Genomic DNA, 20,099 nt, shown 5'->3' on the forward strand with positions numbered 1-20,099 from the left:
CATTAATTGAAATATCTTAGTGCCTGTTAGAGCTTGACTTAAATCATGACTTACTAACTTCATAAGAATAACTTCAGTATCTTAGAGGCCGAGGGCGTGTGCCTGCCAGTAGCACATAAATCTTCACGGCTGGTCTTTTTCTGTCAGTTCTACCTTTGTAGATAAAACACCATATAATCTGCTCTTTTCCCTCCACATCTTCTGCAGTATCCGCAGAGTTTTCCTTCAGCTTTCTCATTGGTTGAAACTCCACCACTTGCCAGCAAACTCGCACACATCTGAAACCCGGCTCTTCCACACTTTAGTTTATTGATGGTCGTGTAAACCTCATGCCACTCCATTTTAAGAGTGACTTCATCGCGGAAGTTCCACTAATGCTCCGAACCAGCTCGCCAGTGACTTTTAAGTGGCTTTTGTTCCCCGGCAGTGGAAGGCAGGCCAGTGAAAAGACAGTGCTGGCTTTCATAAACGCCTGGCTCTGCTCCTGCAGGTCCTCCTTCTGCTCCCTGTGGAAACATGGTGCCTGATGTTTGGGCCCCGGGTGTAATTAACCCAGGAACTCATAAAGAGGCGTTCACAGAAGCGCGCGTGATGGGCCCACTCTTTGTGCCAGCTCCCGTTGGGTGGCTGAGATCCTGCTCCAGATGTTTTCCGTTAGCATGTTTGCATGCCGTTAATGCCAGGGAATCCAAGGCCTGCTACACCTACTGTATACAGTATACAATGCTCCAGTGTGTTGGGGCTCCGTGGAGAAAATGCAGTACATAAGCTTGTTAGCAGTACAGGGAAACTTCGAAGGGTGGGCGCGTGTGAATAATCCAACAGAACACACTTTTATTAGAGACCACAGAGTTTTATTGAAATATGATTTTTAAGGGTCTGGTCTCACATCTCATTGGTCCCTGTAGGAAAGTTACCTCCCCTTTGTACCAAAAGGTCAGAGGTCGGGTTTGGCTACAAAACAACACACACAGAGCTGGTAGTGATTCAGCGTTTTCCTCACAAACACATTAAACACAGATTGTAGTGAGCGGCATGGTTTTATGAATGGCAGTGTTTGTCTATAGGTCCACTACTTTAGTCCAAACTCAAATATCTTAAAAATTATGTGATGGATTACCATGACATTTTGTACAGACATCCATGGTTTCCAGGGGATGAATATTAAGGACTTTCATGATTCCCTGACTTTTACTCTAGCGCTATCATGAGTTTGACATTTGTAGTATTGAGTGAAATGTCTCAAACACTACTGGATGGATTGCCATAAAATTTGGCATGCACATACATGTCCCCTTAAGGATGAATTGTAATTACTTTGGTGACTCCTTAACTTTTTTATTTGTCCAATACTTTGGTTCATGACCAGATATCTGAACAAAAAAATTCGACATTGCATACTCTGTGTTCACTGCTAATTAGCTAATTAGTTAAAAAGCTAAACTAAGTTTGTGAACATTATACCTGCTTGACATCAGCCTGTTAGCATTGTTATTGTGAGCGTTTTAGCGTGGTTGTAGACCCTTAGAGACCTAATGACCTCCATCATCCAGTTGGGAAAAAAAAATCTCACCTCTTCACATATCAACCTGCTGCTCTAATGTTTACCCAGCCGAAAATATAATTATGCCTGTGCTGATATTAGCCTTGCTGGGTTTAATCTACTGGACTGGTGCCACTGCCAACAGATTGTAAAAATAGTGTGAATTTAATAACTCTGCAATATGAACAAACACAAAGAGACTCTGGTAGCTTCACAAGCAAAGTTGCTTACCCTGCAAGCACCTGGGTGGCTCATGTTGGAATTTTAGACACAGTACATACACATGCGGTATGCGTTCTGCAGAAGATTGCATGTCTGTAAGTGCAGCGACTGATGGTTTTTGTCCTCTTTTCCCATCTCTGTAGACATTTACAGCTTGGTGTAACTCTCACCTGAGGAAAGCAGGCACGCAGATCGAGAACATCGAGGAGGACTTCCGGGATGGACTGAAACTCATGCTGCTGCTCGAGGTCATCTCAGGTAAAAAGCTCCTTACTTAACAGGATTAAGTGAATGAAAAAAGTTTACATGGGCAGTACTTGTCACATGTTGATTTTGGATACCAGGATCAACAATTCAGGAAGAGTTCAACATTTAGGAAATACACTTACCTATATGCTTTCTTGCTGAAAGTTAGATGAAAAGATTTATACCACTCTCATATCTGTTTTATCATTAAAGTCACGGTGAAACAGAAGTTAGAACATTTTTGTCTTCTGTAAGTGAAACGGAATATGTGGGCAGGGTCTAGTTATGAGAGAGACTTAAATTAAATCTTTCAAATTTGATTGTGTTGCTAAAAAGCGGTTAAGTAATACAGAGGTCTTGTTAAATCCGAGTCGGAAGACAGAAGAGACCATTTGATATCCACAAATACATCTCCTACTATGATAGGATATCTCTCTGCTAGCCACAGCTCACAAGCTAACAGTCAAGAGCAGTTTTATATATATTCTCCTTAGTTTTTGGTTGCCCCAAATCACATTTGATTGGAGAAGTTCATGTAACCATCCCCAAGTTCAAGATGAGTCATTAGAAATATTCAAATGTTTTACAGAAAGAGAAAAGAGAAAAATGTCATATACTGAAAGATAACTGAACAGTTATTAGAATTAACTGTGTCTTATATTATGAAGTTACAACCACCAGCTAGCACACAGAATGGAAGCAGCGCGGGACAGCTAGCCTGGCTCTGTCCAAAGTTTGGACAGAGCCAGGGTAGCCATTTCTTCATGCTAAGCTAGCACCCTCCTGGCTGTTGCTTCATATTTACTGGACTCATATGAGAGTGGTATCAACCTTTTCATCTACAAGTGAATTGATTTATTTTAAATGTGAGATCTTAGAGAAAACTGCCAAACAATACTCATCATCCCCTGTTTCAAATTTTCTGTCTTTTCCTGTTTAGGTGAACGCTTGGCCAAACCAGAAAGAGGCAAGATGAGAGTCCACAAGATCTCTAACGTTAACAAGGCACTCGACTTTATCGCCAGCAAAGGAGTGAAGCTGGTGTCTATTGGTGCAGAGGGTGAGTGACAGCGGTGGAGGAAGTATTCAAGTACTTTACTTAAGTAAAATTGCCGTACAACATTGTAAAAATACTCCATTACAAGTCCTGCTTTGAAAATTTAACTTAAGTATAATTATGTTATAAATGAAAGTATGTTAAAATTTGGAAATTTATAATAAGGAAAATGTACTTAAAGTATCAAAGTAAAAGTATTCAATGCAGTTACACTTAATTTGTTTTACTATAATATATTACATCATTAGATTATGACTACTTCTTGCATTAATGTTTATATAAATAGTGAAAAGTGAAAGTCAAACCTTCACAGTGTTTTGTTTTGTCCAAAATGAATCAGTTATCAAAACAGCTGCGGATTAATTTTCTGATAATTGACTGTTAATCGACTAACCAGTTGAGCTCAAATTTTTTCATACTGTTGGGTAGGTAAATCTTTTACAGTGCATCGTATTTTAAAAGTTCTCCATATGTCGTGTGCATTAAATCTTAATTTGTAAAGTGAGTAATCAGATAGATGTAGCTCAGTAAAAAGTACGATATTTCCCTCTGAAATGTAGTGGAGTAGAAGTATAAAGTGTCATGAAATGGAAATACTCAAGTTTAGTAAAAGTACACCAAATTTTTACATAAGTAAAGTACTTGAGTAGATGTACCTAGTTACTTTCCATCACTGGCTAGTGCTGACACATCTCTGTATTACTGACATTTCCGCCAGACGATGAAGGTCAGGGATTTACCACAAAGACACCTGACCTTTTCTAAGTTTGTTTACATCTCACATTGGGGAGCATTGATTTTAAATAGGCCATCAGCCAAATCAATATCTACTGTTGTCTTGTGAATAGTTATGTATGTATGTCTCTTCTCTGGCCCTCTCGCTCTCTCTTGCGTTACCAAGGCAGTGCCGCTGACTGCTGTGCGGTTAATGAGATCCTTATTTCAGAGTTTTCCGGTGGAGGTTGTGCTTTGCAGTGCATTTTCTGGGAGTAGATCTTAAGATCAGCAATCCCCTCCGGGGTTGAGGCTGCTCATTGTTCAGTACAAATAACTCGGGGATGTCTGTCCTCCTCCCATCCGAGAGTAAACAAGTCTTCAGCAGAGTAAACACTCTGCTCTCCCTCTCACTCTCTTTCCCTTAATAGTTATCTATTTTCCTCTTTCACAAAAAAACTTGCCCCTCTGGGGCTTTCTGGAATTGACGGAGTTTGCACATGTGTTGCAAACAGAAAATTCAAACTATGTCCACGAAGTGATCTCAAAATATTTGAAGGATCATCAAGTGTCAGTTCACCAAATACGCATGTTTTTTCTACAACCCCCTTGTGCTATTTAGCCATGCAGATCGTTTTAGTTTTGAGCGCAAGGGGTGTTGAGATATCTGTCTCTGAGATTTCTTCTGCTGTCCCAATCCAATGAAGGGGAACAAAAATTTGATTGTGTTGCTAAAAGCTCCGAAATACGACATTCAAGAAACTCAACAACATGTCCCTCCAGAAATATCCTGTTTACTCTGGATCATCCAAAAAACTCACTGTCAACAGTTTTTGGTGGAGCTACTTTCTGTTGAAATAATAGTTCCCATGAAAACTGTTGACAAATGTCATTTTCAGGGCCCTCTGTTTATCCCCCTTTTGTTGGCAAATATCCCAGAACTTAAGCACACAAAACTGTCTGAATGGCCAACCACCACAGGGAGTAAGAAAGAAAATATGTCATTTTGAATTTTTTTTTTTTTTTTTTTTGGAAAACCGACCCTTTCAAGAATATGAACCCTTGTAAATGAGTCAAATCCAGGTTAAACACACGGGGGATCTGGCTCTCTCAAAGGCCCGGGCCTGTTCTTTAGACCTCACCCCAACGCCTAATAAGGTCAACCTCTGACCCACCTGACCCCTTGTGTTCAGCCCCTCTACGCTTTCCATCGGTAGCTTTTTCTGTGTCATTCACTGTCAGCCACAAAAATGTGAAAAGGAAAAGGTAGGAAAAAGTTTTAATAAAATAATTCATTTGGTTAGTGTAAAATCCAGCTATATCTCCATGAACGTGGATCCTTAAAGTAATGATTCCACATCTTTCCGCCTCTCCATGACTTCTTGGCTTCGCATTCTGCTCCTGCCCTCGGCTCTGTGGTGAATGCACACACTATAAAAATTGTTCTTATCAAGTCATTTTTATTATAGATTCCTAAAAAATCGTTATTTTATTCATATTTGAAACAGTTCCCAAAACAAATCAACCTGCATTTACTAAAGGTGGACAGACGCCAGTACCCTGACTAGGGCTGAATTTTGAACCTCTTTCCTTTTTTGGTACCGACTGAAATCCATTCATAGCACCAGTCATCTGTCAAGTACAAAAAGTCGATATTGACTCGAAAACAGATTTTTTTTGTCTTGTATTCTTTTTTCAATAGTATTTTTGGCTTTTTAAACCTTTACTACAGAGCTGACAGTCGAGAGTTGACAGGAAAGAACAGAGGAAGGTAAGGGAGAGAAGAGGAACGATGTCTCCATAGAGTAGTAGCTTAATGTTTGATTTAGAGTGTTTGTTTAAATCTTAAATCACGATTTTTCCAATTTTAGACAGGATTTTGTAAAGGGTATGTTCATGTATAGTAGTTTGTGTACTGACAACATGTAACATTTGAAAAGAAGTTTGCCTTCTTTTGTTCACTAAAAAATAGGTTTTGTAATAAAATGTCTAAATTTTAATGAATGTTTGTTTTAAAATTTTGTAATAATTTTGAAAAGTTTGAAACAGAATCGGGATCACATCTTGACAAAAGGTAGAGGGTGGCTCATTGCTGCATAATAATGTAAAATAATGTAAATTTCAGTAAATAGTGAAAAAATGCACATTATATTTTCCCAAAGGCCAAGGAGATGTCTTTAAGTCCTTGTTTTGTCTGACCAGCAGTCCAAAACCAAAAGATATTCCACGTACTATTGTAGAAGACACAATAACAATTAATCAATTATCAAAACTATGATCAATTAACTGTAACCTTTTCTTAAACAAGTTGATATAATCTTACACCACTAGCAGTTTTTCTTTTTTCGTCAGAAATTTTTCACCGAGCAATCAAGGATCAATCAGTGTTACTAACTGATTAACCGTTTGGTCTATAAAATGTCAGGAAATAGTAAATATGACCATCACGTGTTCTCAGAGCTCAAGGAGACGTGTTCAGTCACTTTGTCCGACCAAGAGTCCAAACCCCAAAGATTTTCAGTTTAATATTATAAGAGCAAAGATACGCCAGCAAATATTCACCTTCACCACAGTGGAACCAAAGAATTTTTTTTTAGCATTACCTATCATTTAATCAATCAACTAATCTTTTTAGCTGTAATTCATTTACTGCATTTGCAGATTTTTTTCTTAACTTGTTGAGGAAAACAATACTTGGGCCTCAGCGAAGGACAAAAATTACTTTATAAGATGGAGATTTTTTTGGGGTTTTTTTTTTGCAGTGCACAGAGGCCGGTATAAAAGCTCCTAAGCCAGACCAGCATTCCAGACAGATTAGCTGACTGGAATCCCCTCCTGGCCGAGCGGCCCTGCTAACTGTGGTGATGGGATGGGACTAGTCCAAGGCTCAGATCCATGCGACTCATCGGGGGGTTTGTTGTGGGTGGGGGATGAAGGAGGGGGGGGGTGTAGTTTCAAAGGGAATTAAAAGGATTTGTGTTCCTCCCCCAGGTTGATCAGTCATGCTCATTAGGGCCACTCTCAACATGTACCTACATGTGTCAGCCTCAACCACCGGGCTCAGCTTTTTCCGCCTCCTAATTCAATCCGAGCCGTCTTTCACGCCGCGTTACATCTACAGACATCTGACTGACATCTCGCAGTCCAAGTTTGTCCGTCACAGCCGAGCAGCCACGGCGCTGCTGTGCCCTGTGCCTTATTGGATTAGAGGGAGAAACGAATGATTATGGAAGGCAGGCAAACAGGGTGACCTGGTGGAGGGGATTTTCATTATCGACAATACAGAGAGGACTGGAAACAGGCAGTTCATTCACAGCCTTTAGCTACAGGCACACAGCTGATTGACAGCTTAACACGTTCAGGCTCAAATGACTGAATCATCACACGTCTCATTCATAAGGGTTTAGTACTCACTGTTTCAGTTTCCCCTTTTAGCAATACTGTCAGCTAAACAGGAGTTTTGGCATTGAATCAGCAGATTATCTGGTCTTTATGTGTCCAAATGGGTTCCTGACCTCAAAGGCCCACGAAAGCTGTTTATAAATATTTTATAAATATTTATATATTTATCATATATGGCATATTTTAAAAACATGGTTGTAGTTTTAAATATTTTTTTTGGTCTGTCAGTGTCTATTAGTGTGTTCCATCACATTCGCTTTCCAGATGTTACTGAATGCCAACAATTGTGTATCAGGGCATCATTTCTTTAACTCTTGCACTCCTTGTTATTGACGATTTGTAATATTGGAAATCTAACACTGGAAAGTAAAAATGTGCTACTGTACATATTGTAAATCTCTGTTGATAGCAGCCCAGTGAGCACTGGAGCAGCAGGTCAAAAGCTGTGTAGACATCTAGTTTAGAACTTCTACATATTAAAACATAATTTAAATGACTTTAATTCAATGTAAGGTCCTAACTACACATTGAAATAGTGCCTTTTTCAATTTTTTTGAAACAAGGGTTATGTGTTACCAGAGTTATTAGGATAAATCCTCTGGGGAGCTTGAATATTGGTAGCAGATTTCATAGCAATCCATTCAAAAACTGTTGAGACTGTTGATTTCACTAAAAACCACAACCTTCAACTTAATGGCGCTGCCGGAGGAAAAGTCATAGGAACACCAAAGTCGGTTGGATTCGTCATCTGGGTACCGAGAATGTCTGTGCAAAATATATGGCCATCCATCCAACCCCGACAGACCGACATCGCCATAGAGCTCTGAAGCTAGCTTGACCAATTCTCTTATACTTTTCAGCCAAATTTAGCCCAGTTCTAACCTAGACATCAAGCCAGCGTTTTGCCTCGAAATCGCAGCATCATTCCTTATGGGGAATGCCTGCCAGACGTCAGAGGTGTGAATTACGAGTGGCTGCTAAGCATGTAAATTCTAAAATGTAAACGTTGTTGCTTTTCCCTTCTTTCAGAGATCGTAGATGGCAATGCTAAGATGACCCTGGGAATGATCTGGACCATAATCCTCCGCTTTGCCATCCAAGACATTTCAGTGGAAGGTACAGTGTGTGTGTATGTGTGTGTGTGTGGGAGCCTGTCCACAAACTTTTTAGTCATTCACTTTATTGAAAAGAACTCTTGCTCACTGTCTTAATTTGCAACTGAAAGCACTTTTCATTGACACGGTGTCTCAGCGTAAAGACCTTTGTCACGCATCTCACCGAGCTTAAAAACACTGCACAACTCCAGATATAGACTTGAGCTAATGCACATTGATTTGAATATGAATGTTTCAGAGAATACTCTTTTCCTTTGGAGGGGGAAATGTTTATGATATGCTCCTCTCCTTGGCAAATGTATTTAATGCACTTAACATGTTATCTAAATATCAGAAGTGATCAGGCTTGATTTTTTTATTTTATATTTTTTAAGCTTTAGATTTCAACACAGCGTGTTTTAGAGTACGGTACTTTCATTCTCTAGGTACAACAGAATGCGAGACACCTCTCAGTATCCACTGGAAACAAGAGAGCGTGAAACATCCGAGCAATAACACATGCTTCCCATTCACTTCACCTCCACTTAATCCACCACTAAACAGGGATTAGTCGAGAGTCGGTCAAAGTAAAAGCCTGAGAGTTTCTCCAACTTCACAATGATCCCTTCTTCCCAACTGCAGAGACATCTGCCAAAGAGGGCCTCCTGTTGTGGTGCCAGAGGAAGACTGCACCCTACAAGAATGTCAACATCCAAAACTTTCACATCAGGTAAGGCTTTAGGGAGGAAAACGTGATAGGTAATTAAAAAGGGCATTTTACTTACACGCATAGATGCAGTTACGTTTAATAATATAAGATTGTGGAAGAAAGCCGTCAGGAGGTTAAAATCTCTGCTTCAAGCAGGGAAAATTAGGCTGAAGAATGTGAATAAACAGGGATGCCATCACCTTGCCTAAAGTCAGTGTGTATTTGGTCTGAACCTCAGTGGAAAATTCGCTTTGGTGCATTTTCGTATTTGGCTTTTCTGTATTTTACACCACCCAATTATATCTGAACCGGGGCTTGTAAACAAAAGTTTGTGGTTAGTTGTCATCCCAGAAGCTTCAACAGTTTGCTGAAGGGGGGGGGGCGTCCAGACAAACCCAGTTGTAGTGTAATTTAAGCGAAGCAGAATGGACTTAGCCCACTCACCCTCTGCATTATGTCACTCCCTCTGGTGTTCATAGCAGTTAAGAGGACAGGAAGAACGAGTTGGGATACGAGCATCAGTCCAGACTGTGGGTTTTCCCCCCTGTTCAGTCTGTCATTCCAGACTTTTAAAACTTGATAAACCGCCAAGTATCAGATCTGTTTTCTCGTAGATGTAAAACCTGGATTTTAGGTTCGGTTTTTGTTCATATTGTCGGTCCTGATGCACCACAGCGCATTTTGATGGAAGGGGGACAGAGACTTTTGCATATTTTTGGCATCTTGGTGCAGTTTCAGGGTCACATGAGTTTTAATGATGTTTTCATCTGGCCAAAGAAATAACACGAAAAGGAAAAAACGTTTCCACTTTCTGATGAATCACCCTAATGGGTTAACCCCAAAGAGGGTTATAAGTTATAACTAATGTTTTATGTTTATTAAATAATTGACTAATACTTTATGGATCAGTTATAAGCCATTAATAAGAACAACCTTCTGGGTTGCCAGGTTGTGAGAAACCCCTCCAGCTGGTATTTATCTTTTCTGTTTGGTCATAATCAATGTTGGTAATTGATCAGAACACTTTTGGGTTTTACACTTTCTAATAAGCCATTTATTCTTCAGTTACACATGCTAATAAACTGTTAATAAATGGATTCTGGTCAGGATTCTCCTTGTGTTTTTCCAGATGAATTAAAAAGTTAGAAATTCAGTACATGTCTGTGTGGAAGACAAAAACCTGCAAGAGGCAGCCTTCACAACCTGGCAAACCCAAAAGTCGTTCCTATCGGTGGCTTATAATTGATCTGTAATTCATTCGGGATTCAGAAACTTGTGGGATAAAACACAAGCAGCCAATCACAGTTCTTGCGGTCCCCACATGGTATCTTGCTGTTTTTGCCATAACTTCTTAACAGAAAACTTTAAATTTAAGCTTCAGACACAACATACCAGTAGCTCTGGACAGCTTTGGAATACAAAAATGTCTTAAAGACACTGTTATGAGGTCAAACGTGGATGTGGGCTCGTCTCAATCAACTAAGATTTTATGAGAAATTGAATTTTTAGAACACCAGGACTACATGAAGATATAATTTTCAGAAAGAGTCCCTGACACAGCACAGTTGACATTGGTGACCTCAGACAGCGGTGATGGTGAACAGAACAGCCCTAAGCAGACTGACAACAGACCGGCAGACCAGTTCTCATAAACCAAACCAGCTCAGAGGGACAGGACGTGGCAGTAACCAGCCAGTGACTTAAGATTTATATCAGTAGATTTGTTGCATGCAGACAAGTTTATTGAATTTGCAAAGTGCTGAACCTGAGTATGGGGATATGAGTTACTGTAGCATCCTGTCTGGACGTTTTTTCTGTGAGTGGGTTTAGTTAGTCCTGAATCCACATCATAGGATGACTCCATGCGTGTTGAATTATTGAAAGAAGACCACTGTGATCCTCAGATGTAGATGAAAGCTGAGGCGAGGATAAAGGTGGAGGTGAGGTCATTTCAGGAGAAGGTAAAAGGAGAAGCCTGATGATCCCTGTGCAGGAGGAGGGGGGGGGGGTTGTCAAAGCCGAGGCCAGGCCTTTGATGTGGTTTCTCTGTGAGAGATGATAGCAGTACATCTCTGTCCAAAGATGAGAGGCAGACGAGGAAAAAGTAGGGATTTTTTAAATGTTTTTCCTCAAGCACTCAAGTGCTGCAGCATCAGGTATAAGAGTAGCCTTGTGAAAGCCTCTCTTGTGCATTAGAGGCACTTTTTGTGGCAAGTAGTACACTTAAACAACACGTCTCACTAATTTGCCACCGGTGCATCCTCCGCAACTCTTCATAATTGAGACTGAGATAGCACTGCACCATCCCATCACACTGCGTTTAGACGGCCTGCTTTCAGCATCAAGGCCACCGATCTATGAAGCACAGATGGTTAAACTAAAAAAATATATCCTCCAGATAGATAGACACGTGATCATTGATTCACAGACAAGATTCAGTCTAACTGTAAAGTTCTTAAACCTTGTACTAGATGTTACATTTTGCACATATGCACTCTTCAGTACTGAGTTTATTGAACAAGTGCGTAGGTTGTACATTTTTATCTTCATGTCTCTCGCTGCATATAAAGAAAATATGTTTTTAAAGCAAATCTTAAAGCTGCTATAACCAATATCATATTAACAATGGATGAAATCCTTATTTGTGACATGAAAGGTCTCAGTCATGGTGATGAACTCATAGAGAATTATCACCCGACCTTGCTTTTCCCCTCAGCTCTACTGACCTTTTATAGCATCTTACAACTCTTTGTTTTGGTTTTCTGGCCAGCAACTTTACTGTTCTGGTTCGCCCTCTCACCTCCGTAGTGTTGTTTTTGATCGCGGTGGGCAGCGGTTTTCAGCGAAAATGCTTTACAAACCCGCCGTACGCTACCTGCCCGGCGCCGAACGGCGGCCTGGTGAAAGTTAGCGACTCGCTGGCGAAGATGGTGGAGCATTTGGCAGCCAAAGATCCCGATATTTCCATCAGGCGCTGGTCGAGAGCAAATAAGAGCTAAAAGGAGAGTGAAACCCGAATGGTTGACAGACACGCGACTCCAAATTAAAGCTAGTGTCGCTCTGTTGGTTGGATTTGTAGACAGGCTTCTTCATACAAAATTTAATATGTCAACGTTATGTTGCACCAGCAGCAAGATGCAGCTTGCGTCTTTAACTTAATCTGGCAAATGCGGCTAATAGTAGCATTTATGTTTAACATTTACATTTTTAAAAGTGTAATTAAATATATAAATAAACTTGCATGACTCAATAAAAACTAAGTATTTTCTAGTAATTTCTCTTGAGTGTGGAGCCTTAAGACCAGTTGCCAAGAAACCTACTCATTAAAAATTAATGAAAACCAGTACCAAATTACCATGTCTGTTCAGTTTAGAGAAATAACCGAACAGAAATTTCCTCTTCTCTGAACTCGAGCTAGGATCTGGCCCTCAAAAGAAAACCGACTGCGATTACCAATTTTGTTTTGGTCCTTGAAAATAATTTGATGGGTCATTTTTCACCAAAGTTGTTTCCAGGTTTCCAACTTTTTCTTCTTTAGAAAAGCACAGAACCCCCACCCCCCTTAAGACAGAAGAAAAGAATCTAAGGGTGAGAAAAACTTCTTCTCGTCATGACAAAGGATCAAAAACATGTAATTTCTCAAGCTTTAAACCTTGAGGTTTATCTTTAATTGGGGACTTTGACGATGTGGTACACTAGATAACCTGTCATCCCCATTTAAGCTGATAGTGGTAAGTTTCTGCAGTGTTATAGTAACACACCACGTGCTGCTGGGAGGAGGTGAGTGTGTTAGGGATACAGACAGAGGAGAATAGTTTCGATGAAAGATTAAAGTCAAATTCCTTTTCTGTTCCTCGTCTCATTACGTTTCCCCTCACGTTCGCCCTGATCACGACTGCTTCTCCCTCTCTCTGTTTCAGCTGGAAAGATGGTTTGGGTTTCTGTGCACTCATTCATCGACACCGTCCAGAGCTCATCGACTATGGAAAACTTCGCAAGGTGAGCGTATCTTGTCTGACATGAGCTTGACAGACGCACACACTGTACATAGAGAAGCCGCCAAGGCCTTGAACCACAAATACTGATGGGAGTCGCCATGAGCCGCTTCTAAGCAAAGCGGACAAATATTCATGCAGACGGGAAGAAAGGAAGCGAACTGTTTTACGACGACTAAACCAGGTGAAACAGTAGATGTAAACACTTGTTTCTTTGTGATAAACTGGTTGAAGTATTTAGAGAGTAGAGATGTATACCAATGTTGCTGGTTCTCAATTAAAGGGCCGCAAATCGATGAGGTTTCACTCTGTCAGTAATTTTCTCGATTAGTCAGGCACTTGTTTGATCTATAAAATGTCTGCATGTACGAATGCAAACGTTTACTAACACGTACAGAAAATAAAAGCGTCAATGTTTGGCATTTTTGTCAGAAAAATTACTGAAATGATAAATCGATCACTGAAATAGTTCTATTCAATTTATTGTTTTATAAGTGGCAAAAGATATAAAGTATTAATAATAGGTGTTTGGAAAAATGTTCTGGTGCTTTTAAATTTAAATGATTTTTTTCACAAAGAAGCTTTTTGAGAATTTGCTGCTTTTACAGGCAACGAAAGATATAAAAGCAATATTTAACCCTTGATGACGAATAACTTATGGTGTTGTGATGATTTCTCATCTGTTTTCACCCTCTAGTTGCACATACAGTGATTGTTAAGACAGTGTGCTGCTGTAAAATGGCAGCACTTTAGAACCAGGATACTGCAGTGACATACTAAGTCTAAGGGTCTTGATGGTCCACTGTGTCTGCTGTTGACAGGATGACCCCATGACCAACCTGAACACAGCTTTCGACGTGGCAGAGAAGTACCTGGACATCCCCAAGATGTTGGACGCAGAAGGTAAAAGGGCGGGGAGGAAAATAGTAAAATGATGATGACAAGAACAGACTTTTTCCTGCGTTCAAAGACAAAAATATACTCTCTCAGAGGTGCTGTTCTCACAGCCTGAAAGGGTTGGATTTGATCTACACCGCCCCAGTTTTGTAACTTCCTGAAAACCAAGAATGTCACAGCCGCATCTGCTTTCCTGCAGTGATTAGCCAGGTGTGCAAAGGTGTGAGCTCCACATTTTTCTCTCCACATTCCTCACATTCCGACTTATAGTACGTCACTTTACACGTTTACTGCTGAATCACACCAGTTGGCCGTGTTGGCGGTGTTTAGAGATCTTTTGCTTCCGGAAAATTGACCCAAAAATGGTCAAAATCTGGAAGAAGTTCTGAATAACAGTCCAGAGTGGATATGGGCGGAAGGAAAGACAGACTCTCCCTTTTCCACCACGTTTTTTTTGTTTGTTTGTTTTTTGTAGCCTATTTATTGATAACATGGAACTAAAGTTTGCTCTACATTAGGAAAGTCTATACAACTTGGCTTTTCAGGGATCTGGGAGACTATATTTTGGCTTTAACAGACAAACATCCTTTTTCTCTATTATATGCAGTAAATATGCAGTTCTCTCTGTACAGATAAATGAAAGCCTTTAGACGTCCTGTTTAACGCCAGACGTCTTACTTGATGTAGACATCAGTGTTTCTGTGCTTAAGACAGACCAAGCAAATCCTCCCCGTTAAGCACATCTGGACTGTGATACAACATGTTTTTCTTTCCACTCTGGATATTGTTTATGCGAAGAGCTCAGCCCCAGCTCTACTTCCTGATTCTTCATTTATCTGCGCTCTGTTTAACAACCTCCTACCCCCCCCTCTCCCTCCACCCTCTCCCTGACCTCCTCTCTTCCCCGCAGACATTGTGGGCACTGCCCGTCCGGACGAGAAGGCGATCATGACCTACGTCTCTAGCTTCTACCACGCCTTCTCGGGCGCCCAGAAGGTATCCTGGATGCAGCGTCTCCTTCCTCATCCTCCTCTACCTCACTTCCCTCCTCCCTTGTTTCTGCCTCCTTGAGTTTCTCCTAACAGTGCTCCTTCTCTCTCTGCAGTGCACAACGCCCCCCTGCAGGGGTCACTCTCCTTCACTTTCCGCATGGTTCACACGACCAAATGCATGATGGGACGACAACACTCTGTTCTTAGAGGCAATGAGCACAAGTGTGTCTCCAGTCTACCTCGTTGTTACGGCCCTGCAGGCCCTCAGACTCACTCCTGTTTAGGGCTCTGTTACTCTGAACAGAGGCTGAGCGGAGTGGGAGGTGCGGCGAAGTTTATCTGATAAATGACGATGATTGCCTGTGATGAAAGCCACGGTAGCTGACGAGGAGAGACCAATTGGCCTGAAGTCTAGCATGGTGGGGGAGATGTAACCGTTTAAATGGATGGTTATGTTCCGCCCTGAGAGCGACAGATTGAATGGAGGGTGGAGGAATGAATGAAATTAAAACCGGCTCTTCAACGTCAAGCAGAAAGCTGACGCTTTCTTTTAATGATTACGTGCCGTTCCGCTTAAGTGCGGACTCCGTTTCCTTGTTTCTTTGCAAGAAAGAAGGTCCGTATCGTACCTTCTCTGTAGGAGAATGAATGATCGTTAGTTTGACAGCTACCTTGAAGCACAACAGGAACCATGAGAGTGTGCGGTGCCTCCTCTCAGACAGCCAGGGAGAAGCAGAGCATCACGTAGCCGAAGTTACATAAGAGCCAGGTTCATATCGAGAGGCCCAGCAGCAGAGAGAGAGCATTTCCACACAGCTGTTCAAGCAAAAATGTCTGTGTTTATAACTGGAGGGAGTGGAGAGGCGTGGTCTGCCTCATCAAAACTACAGTTCGACTCTGGTTTGCATCACAGGTCTGAGAGGTGTAGGACGGGAGACAGTCGGTTCCTGAATTCAGCTAGACTAGATTTAGTTACAAAATACAATGAAACAAAAAGTTTAAAAGTTCGAAAAGTTATTAAATTAGTGATATCACTGATATTTGATACCAAATCTCTGGCTTTGTATTTTGGATGAACGATTAGAGGCACTTGGCTTCAGTGTGTGAAATTATTTAAACTACATCTTGAGATGAGCTCGGGCTTCCCAGCAACTTCCAATGTACATTCATATTAATATACTTTTAAAAAGATGTGGAAATAAAAGAAGTATATTTTCACTTCGTCCGCCCACCTCCCACTTAAAATTCTGTCACTTTCATTCTGATACTTTTTAAGGAAAATGAAGATTTCTTAGGAAAAACTAACCAACCGCAGGTAGACTGGAGATGACTTGTGCCCCCAGTGCTGCCTCCTCTTGTGAATACGCCCCCTGCTGGCCCTGGTGTCTCTCCACACTTTTACTCTTGTGCATTTTTCTCTTCTCTGTCCTCTCTCCCCTTCCTCTGTTCCCTGGGCAGATATCATTAGCACCTTGAGGCCAGATGAGAAGGCCGTCATGACTTATGTGTCGTGTTACTACCACGCGTTCTCAGGCAAGCAGAAGGTGAGAAATGAAATGAGAAAAAAACCAAACAAAACAGAAAACAAAAAAGAACAATGATCGGATACCTGCCAATGTGGCTGGCAGCGACTGACAGATCGGCTGTAGTCTGACGTTGCCAACATTTGTTTTTCACTGCTCCTGTGAGAAGTTTGATCTTACAACAATATAAAACACCAAAAATGATAGTATCAGACAATACACCTTAAATACATCTTTACTAAAGGTTGAAAGATGCTTTATGTTTGGAATTCACGTTTCTCATTTGTCAACAATTCCACTGATGTTTTTGGATATAAAAATCTGAATATCTAACACTGTTGAGGGCTTGGTATTGTAATTTAAAGCCTTTTTTTTCTTTTTTTGAACGGAGAGTGGACCAAATGACTACTTGTATGTGAAAGGGGTCACTTATAGTGACAACCCCCGCAGAGAATTATCCCTCCAGGCTCTACGGAGCTTTATAGCATCTTTCGCTTTATTGTTTTGGTTTTACAGTTGAAACCGTTTATGCTCAGCATCTCGGTTCACTCCGGGTGATCTCACAGTGATGTTTTTCGGGCGCAGCGAGCAGCAGGTCTCAAAGAAAAGGCTCCAAAAACCGACTGTGTGCTACGAGTCCAGCGCCGAACAGCAGACAGTCACAGCGTACCTGCTGGATGTGTGAATGGGCAACTGATTTTACTGGTATTGCAGGTTGAAGCATTTTTTTCCTGTAATAACAGACCTTGTGGGAAAAAAGAGAAGCTAGTGTTTAAAGTCGAGGAACAACTTTCTTCGATTCCAGATAAAATGGTGGTGAACGGGGTCAAAGTTGCAGTAGGTCGGATCTCTGGATGATCCAAGCTCATTTAAAAAAAATGATAATAATAATTACAATTAACTAGCCCAAGGACAAATGCTGACATCTTATGATCTCCATGCAGATCTGTTGAAGAGTTTTTTTTACTTTATGAACCTTGAAGAGCTTTGACTTCATACATTTTTACTGTGGGCGGCACCGGTGGGAAACAGAACCCTCAGCTATTCAGAACCTCCTTATCTGCGCTCACTCAGCAACGTATTGATCCTTGATCCTTGACGGCACTCCACCTTTCTCCTCTCCAGCTCTTTCGCTCTCAGTGGAATACATTTTTCCAGAGACGTGCCACATTTTTCCAGAGACGTGCCACATCTGCTCAAGATCTCCGCAGAGAATAACGGAGACTTGTCGCACACACAGGATATCCACCGAGTCTCCCGTACTTACTGGGATCCCCTTCTTAATGGAGCTATGGAACCTCCTGAGGAGAGGGAGTCCGGAAACCGCTGCCGGCTGGCACCCGGTTTTACTGTGCTGGCATGGATTCCACACCGAAACATGGGGTGAAGGAACAGTTAACTCCTCCACTGTCAAGCGCCTTAGATTGTACCCTCCAGCGCAGAAATGTCCCCATAAACAGCAGCGCCCTCAGTTTCTCTTGTTGGCTGAATGTGGACTTGAAAATCCTAACTTTAACGATACAAACAGAGGTTCCTGTTAGCAACAGTTTGTGACTCACATGTATTATCTGTCCACTTGAGTCATAAATGTAACAGTTGTTTGTTTTTTTTTCCTCAAAGTTAAATTGATGATAATCTGGTTACAGTTTTTAAGGTATTTAAAGACTCCTCAAAGACTATTATTCTGCTGCACAATAAAACATGTTTAAAGTTGTTTTCCTAGATAGCTTTCCCTAATCTAAAAAAGATGGTAGTCAGAAGTAACATATTTCCTTTACGATTTTGTGCGACGCAACAAAAACCTTTTGGAGCAATTTAAAGCAAAGGAACATAACATGAATGTATGTAATGCAACAGTTGACATGAGAACATGCAGGGGGTTTAAAGACCTGTGGTAGATTTTACAATCTGCACTCACAAACATGTTCCACATGTAGGGCGTTTTAAAGCAGTTTTATTTTAAGACTGAATTGCTCAACATTTGACTTAAGGGGGGGAAAAACTTATTAATTCATTAAAATATAATGAAGGGATTTAGTGTTTTCATTACACCTGGCAGTGTAGACGAGGCTTTAAACAACATTCACAATCATGTAGGGAGATAAAACTTTACTGAAAATATGTTAAATGTTAGATGACCTTGTTTTTTTTTTTTTAATATTTCTTTATTTTTAAGAAAAAAAAAAACATGCTTAGCTCAGTGATCATAAGACACGAGAGACACAAACTGGGGCAATGTCAACGCTTGCTTCACAGATGAACTCCTTCCAGTGAACTCTCTGTACCTCTGATGTCAGGACAAAGTAATTCATAAAAGAGGTCCTGGCTGTCAGCGCTTTCAGTAAACAGGCCGAATGTGCAAACATTTGCTCACAGAAGCACGACCTGCACATCCTGGCTCTCCTTTTAAGGCAGATCGCCTGCTGCACCCGGTGGAGCCCCTGGAGCATGCCTCCGGCTGAGCCAAGTTTCCCCCTGGTCTTTTAACAAAGGAGGCTGGAAGCAGTCCCCTGTGCGGGATGCCAGTCTCTTAGCTATGAAATGGGGTGGGAGGGAAATTCAAGTCTCTCTTACTGTGTCTGTCCTCTCTAAAAGGACACTGCTGCAAGGTTATGCTTGATATCCAATCAGTTCATTTCATTGTCAAGCTTTTTAGAGGGATATTGATAGCGGTGCATTTTAAGCAGATTCATTAGAGTCCCAGATGGATTTCTTTCCATTTTCATCTTATCTGCTTTAACTTCAACATATAAAATACTGGTTGAAAAGCTTACTCCTGGTTGAATATGTTACGTTTCTAAGCTAAACTCCACTGCATATTTTCCACTTTACGCATGTTGCTTAAATCTCTGCCTGTATTTTCTCTATAAATCCTATTCTCTTGTTTTCAATGAGCTTTCCTGACCACATTCACTCATCTACATGTTGTCATGGCAACTCTGCTCCGTCGTGCATCACCAGCCCAGTGATGAAGACTGGCAGGCCATGTTAAAGAAGTGTTGTGTCATGGATGAGCCCCTCCGTTTGCCATGCCGGGCTGTTTTTATTCTCTCGGGAGCCTCGCTATTATAAACAGCCTCTGTATATAGGTCGAGGGGCTAAAATAACACATGGTACACTGCTGTTCTATAAAAAGACAGAGGCGCAGAAGGAAAGGTGCACCCGCACCTGACGACAGGTACAATAGGATGCGTCCTTGTTAAATCTTTTAATCTATTAATCTTTGGACGTTTTGGTGTTCACAGTGCAACACCCAAGCCCAGGCATTATTACAAAATCAGACCACATCCTACACTAAGCTGCCCTGTTTTTACCTGTTTGCAGCGTCATTGCTGATCCATTGCCTAATTCCCAAAAATGACTAACTTGGGAAATCCTGTGTAGGCAGTCTAGATGGATATATGTAAATCAAATACATGTATCTTATCACTCTAACTTCATGGAGCACACACCGCATACACATGCATTGTGCTGTATAGATGACCCAACACCACCAAAGCTCAGTTCCGTTTCTGCGTCTCACCATGTTTCTCCCCTCGCCCTCGTCATCCAGGCAGAGACGGCGGCCAACAGGATCTGCAAGGTGCTGGCTGTCAACCAAGAGAATGAGCAGCTGATGGAGGACTATGAGAAGCTGGCCAGTGATGTGAGCACACCCCGATTTTCCTATAATTGTCCTGCACCACCACTGTCCCCTCTCTCTCT

General features: G+C 41.3%; 1 protein-coding gene across 7 annotated transcripts in view; it reads left to right on the top strand.

The window, feature by feature from the left end:
* actn1 (actinin, alpha 1) overlaps positions 1 to 20,099 on the top strand; it is a 94,658-nt gene that overhangs the window by 58,015 nt on the left and 16,544 nt on the right. For 6 of the 7 annotated variants that reach the window (XM_040137900.1, XM_040137901.1, XM_040137902.1 and 3 more), the window contains 8 exons: positions 1,909 to 2,023; positions 2,952 to 3,071; positions 8,214 to 8,300; positions 8,921 to 9,008; positions 12,908 to 12,986; positions 13,804 to 13,885; positions 14,790 to 14,875; positions 19,948 to 20,040. In XM_040137900.1, coding sequence (XP_039993834.1) covers positions 1,909 to 2,023; positions 2,952 to 3,071; positions 8,214 to 8,300; positions 8,921 to 9,008; positions 12,908 to 12,986; positions 13,804 to 13,885; positions 14,790 to 14,875; positions 19,948 to 20,040 — 750 coding nt within the window. Of the gene's footprint in view, positions 1 to 1,908; positions 2,024 to 2,951; positions 3,072 to 8,213; positions 8,301 to 8,920; positions 9,009 to 12,907; positions 12,987 to 13,803; positions 13,886 to 14,789; positions 14,876 to 16,329; positions 16,416 to 19,947; positions 20,041 to 20,099 lie in introns of all 7 variants that reach the window. The other variant, XM_040137907.1, reaches the window with a different exon arrangement.

Source organism: Xiphias gladius, chromosome 10 (genome assembly GCF_016859285.1).
Source record: "Xiphias gladius isolate SHS-SW01 ecotype Sanya breed wild chromosome 10, ASM1685928v1, whole genome shotgun sequence".
Classification (NCBI taxonomy): Eukaryota; Metazoa; Chordata; class Actinopteri; order Istiophoriformes; family Xiphiidae; genus Xiphias; species Xiphias gladius.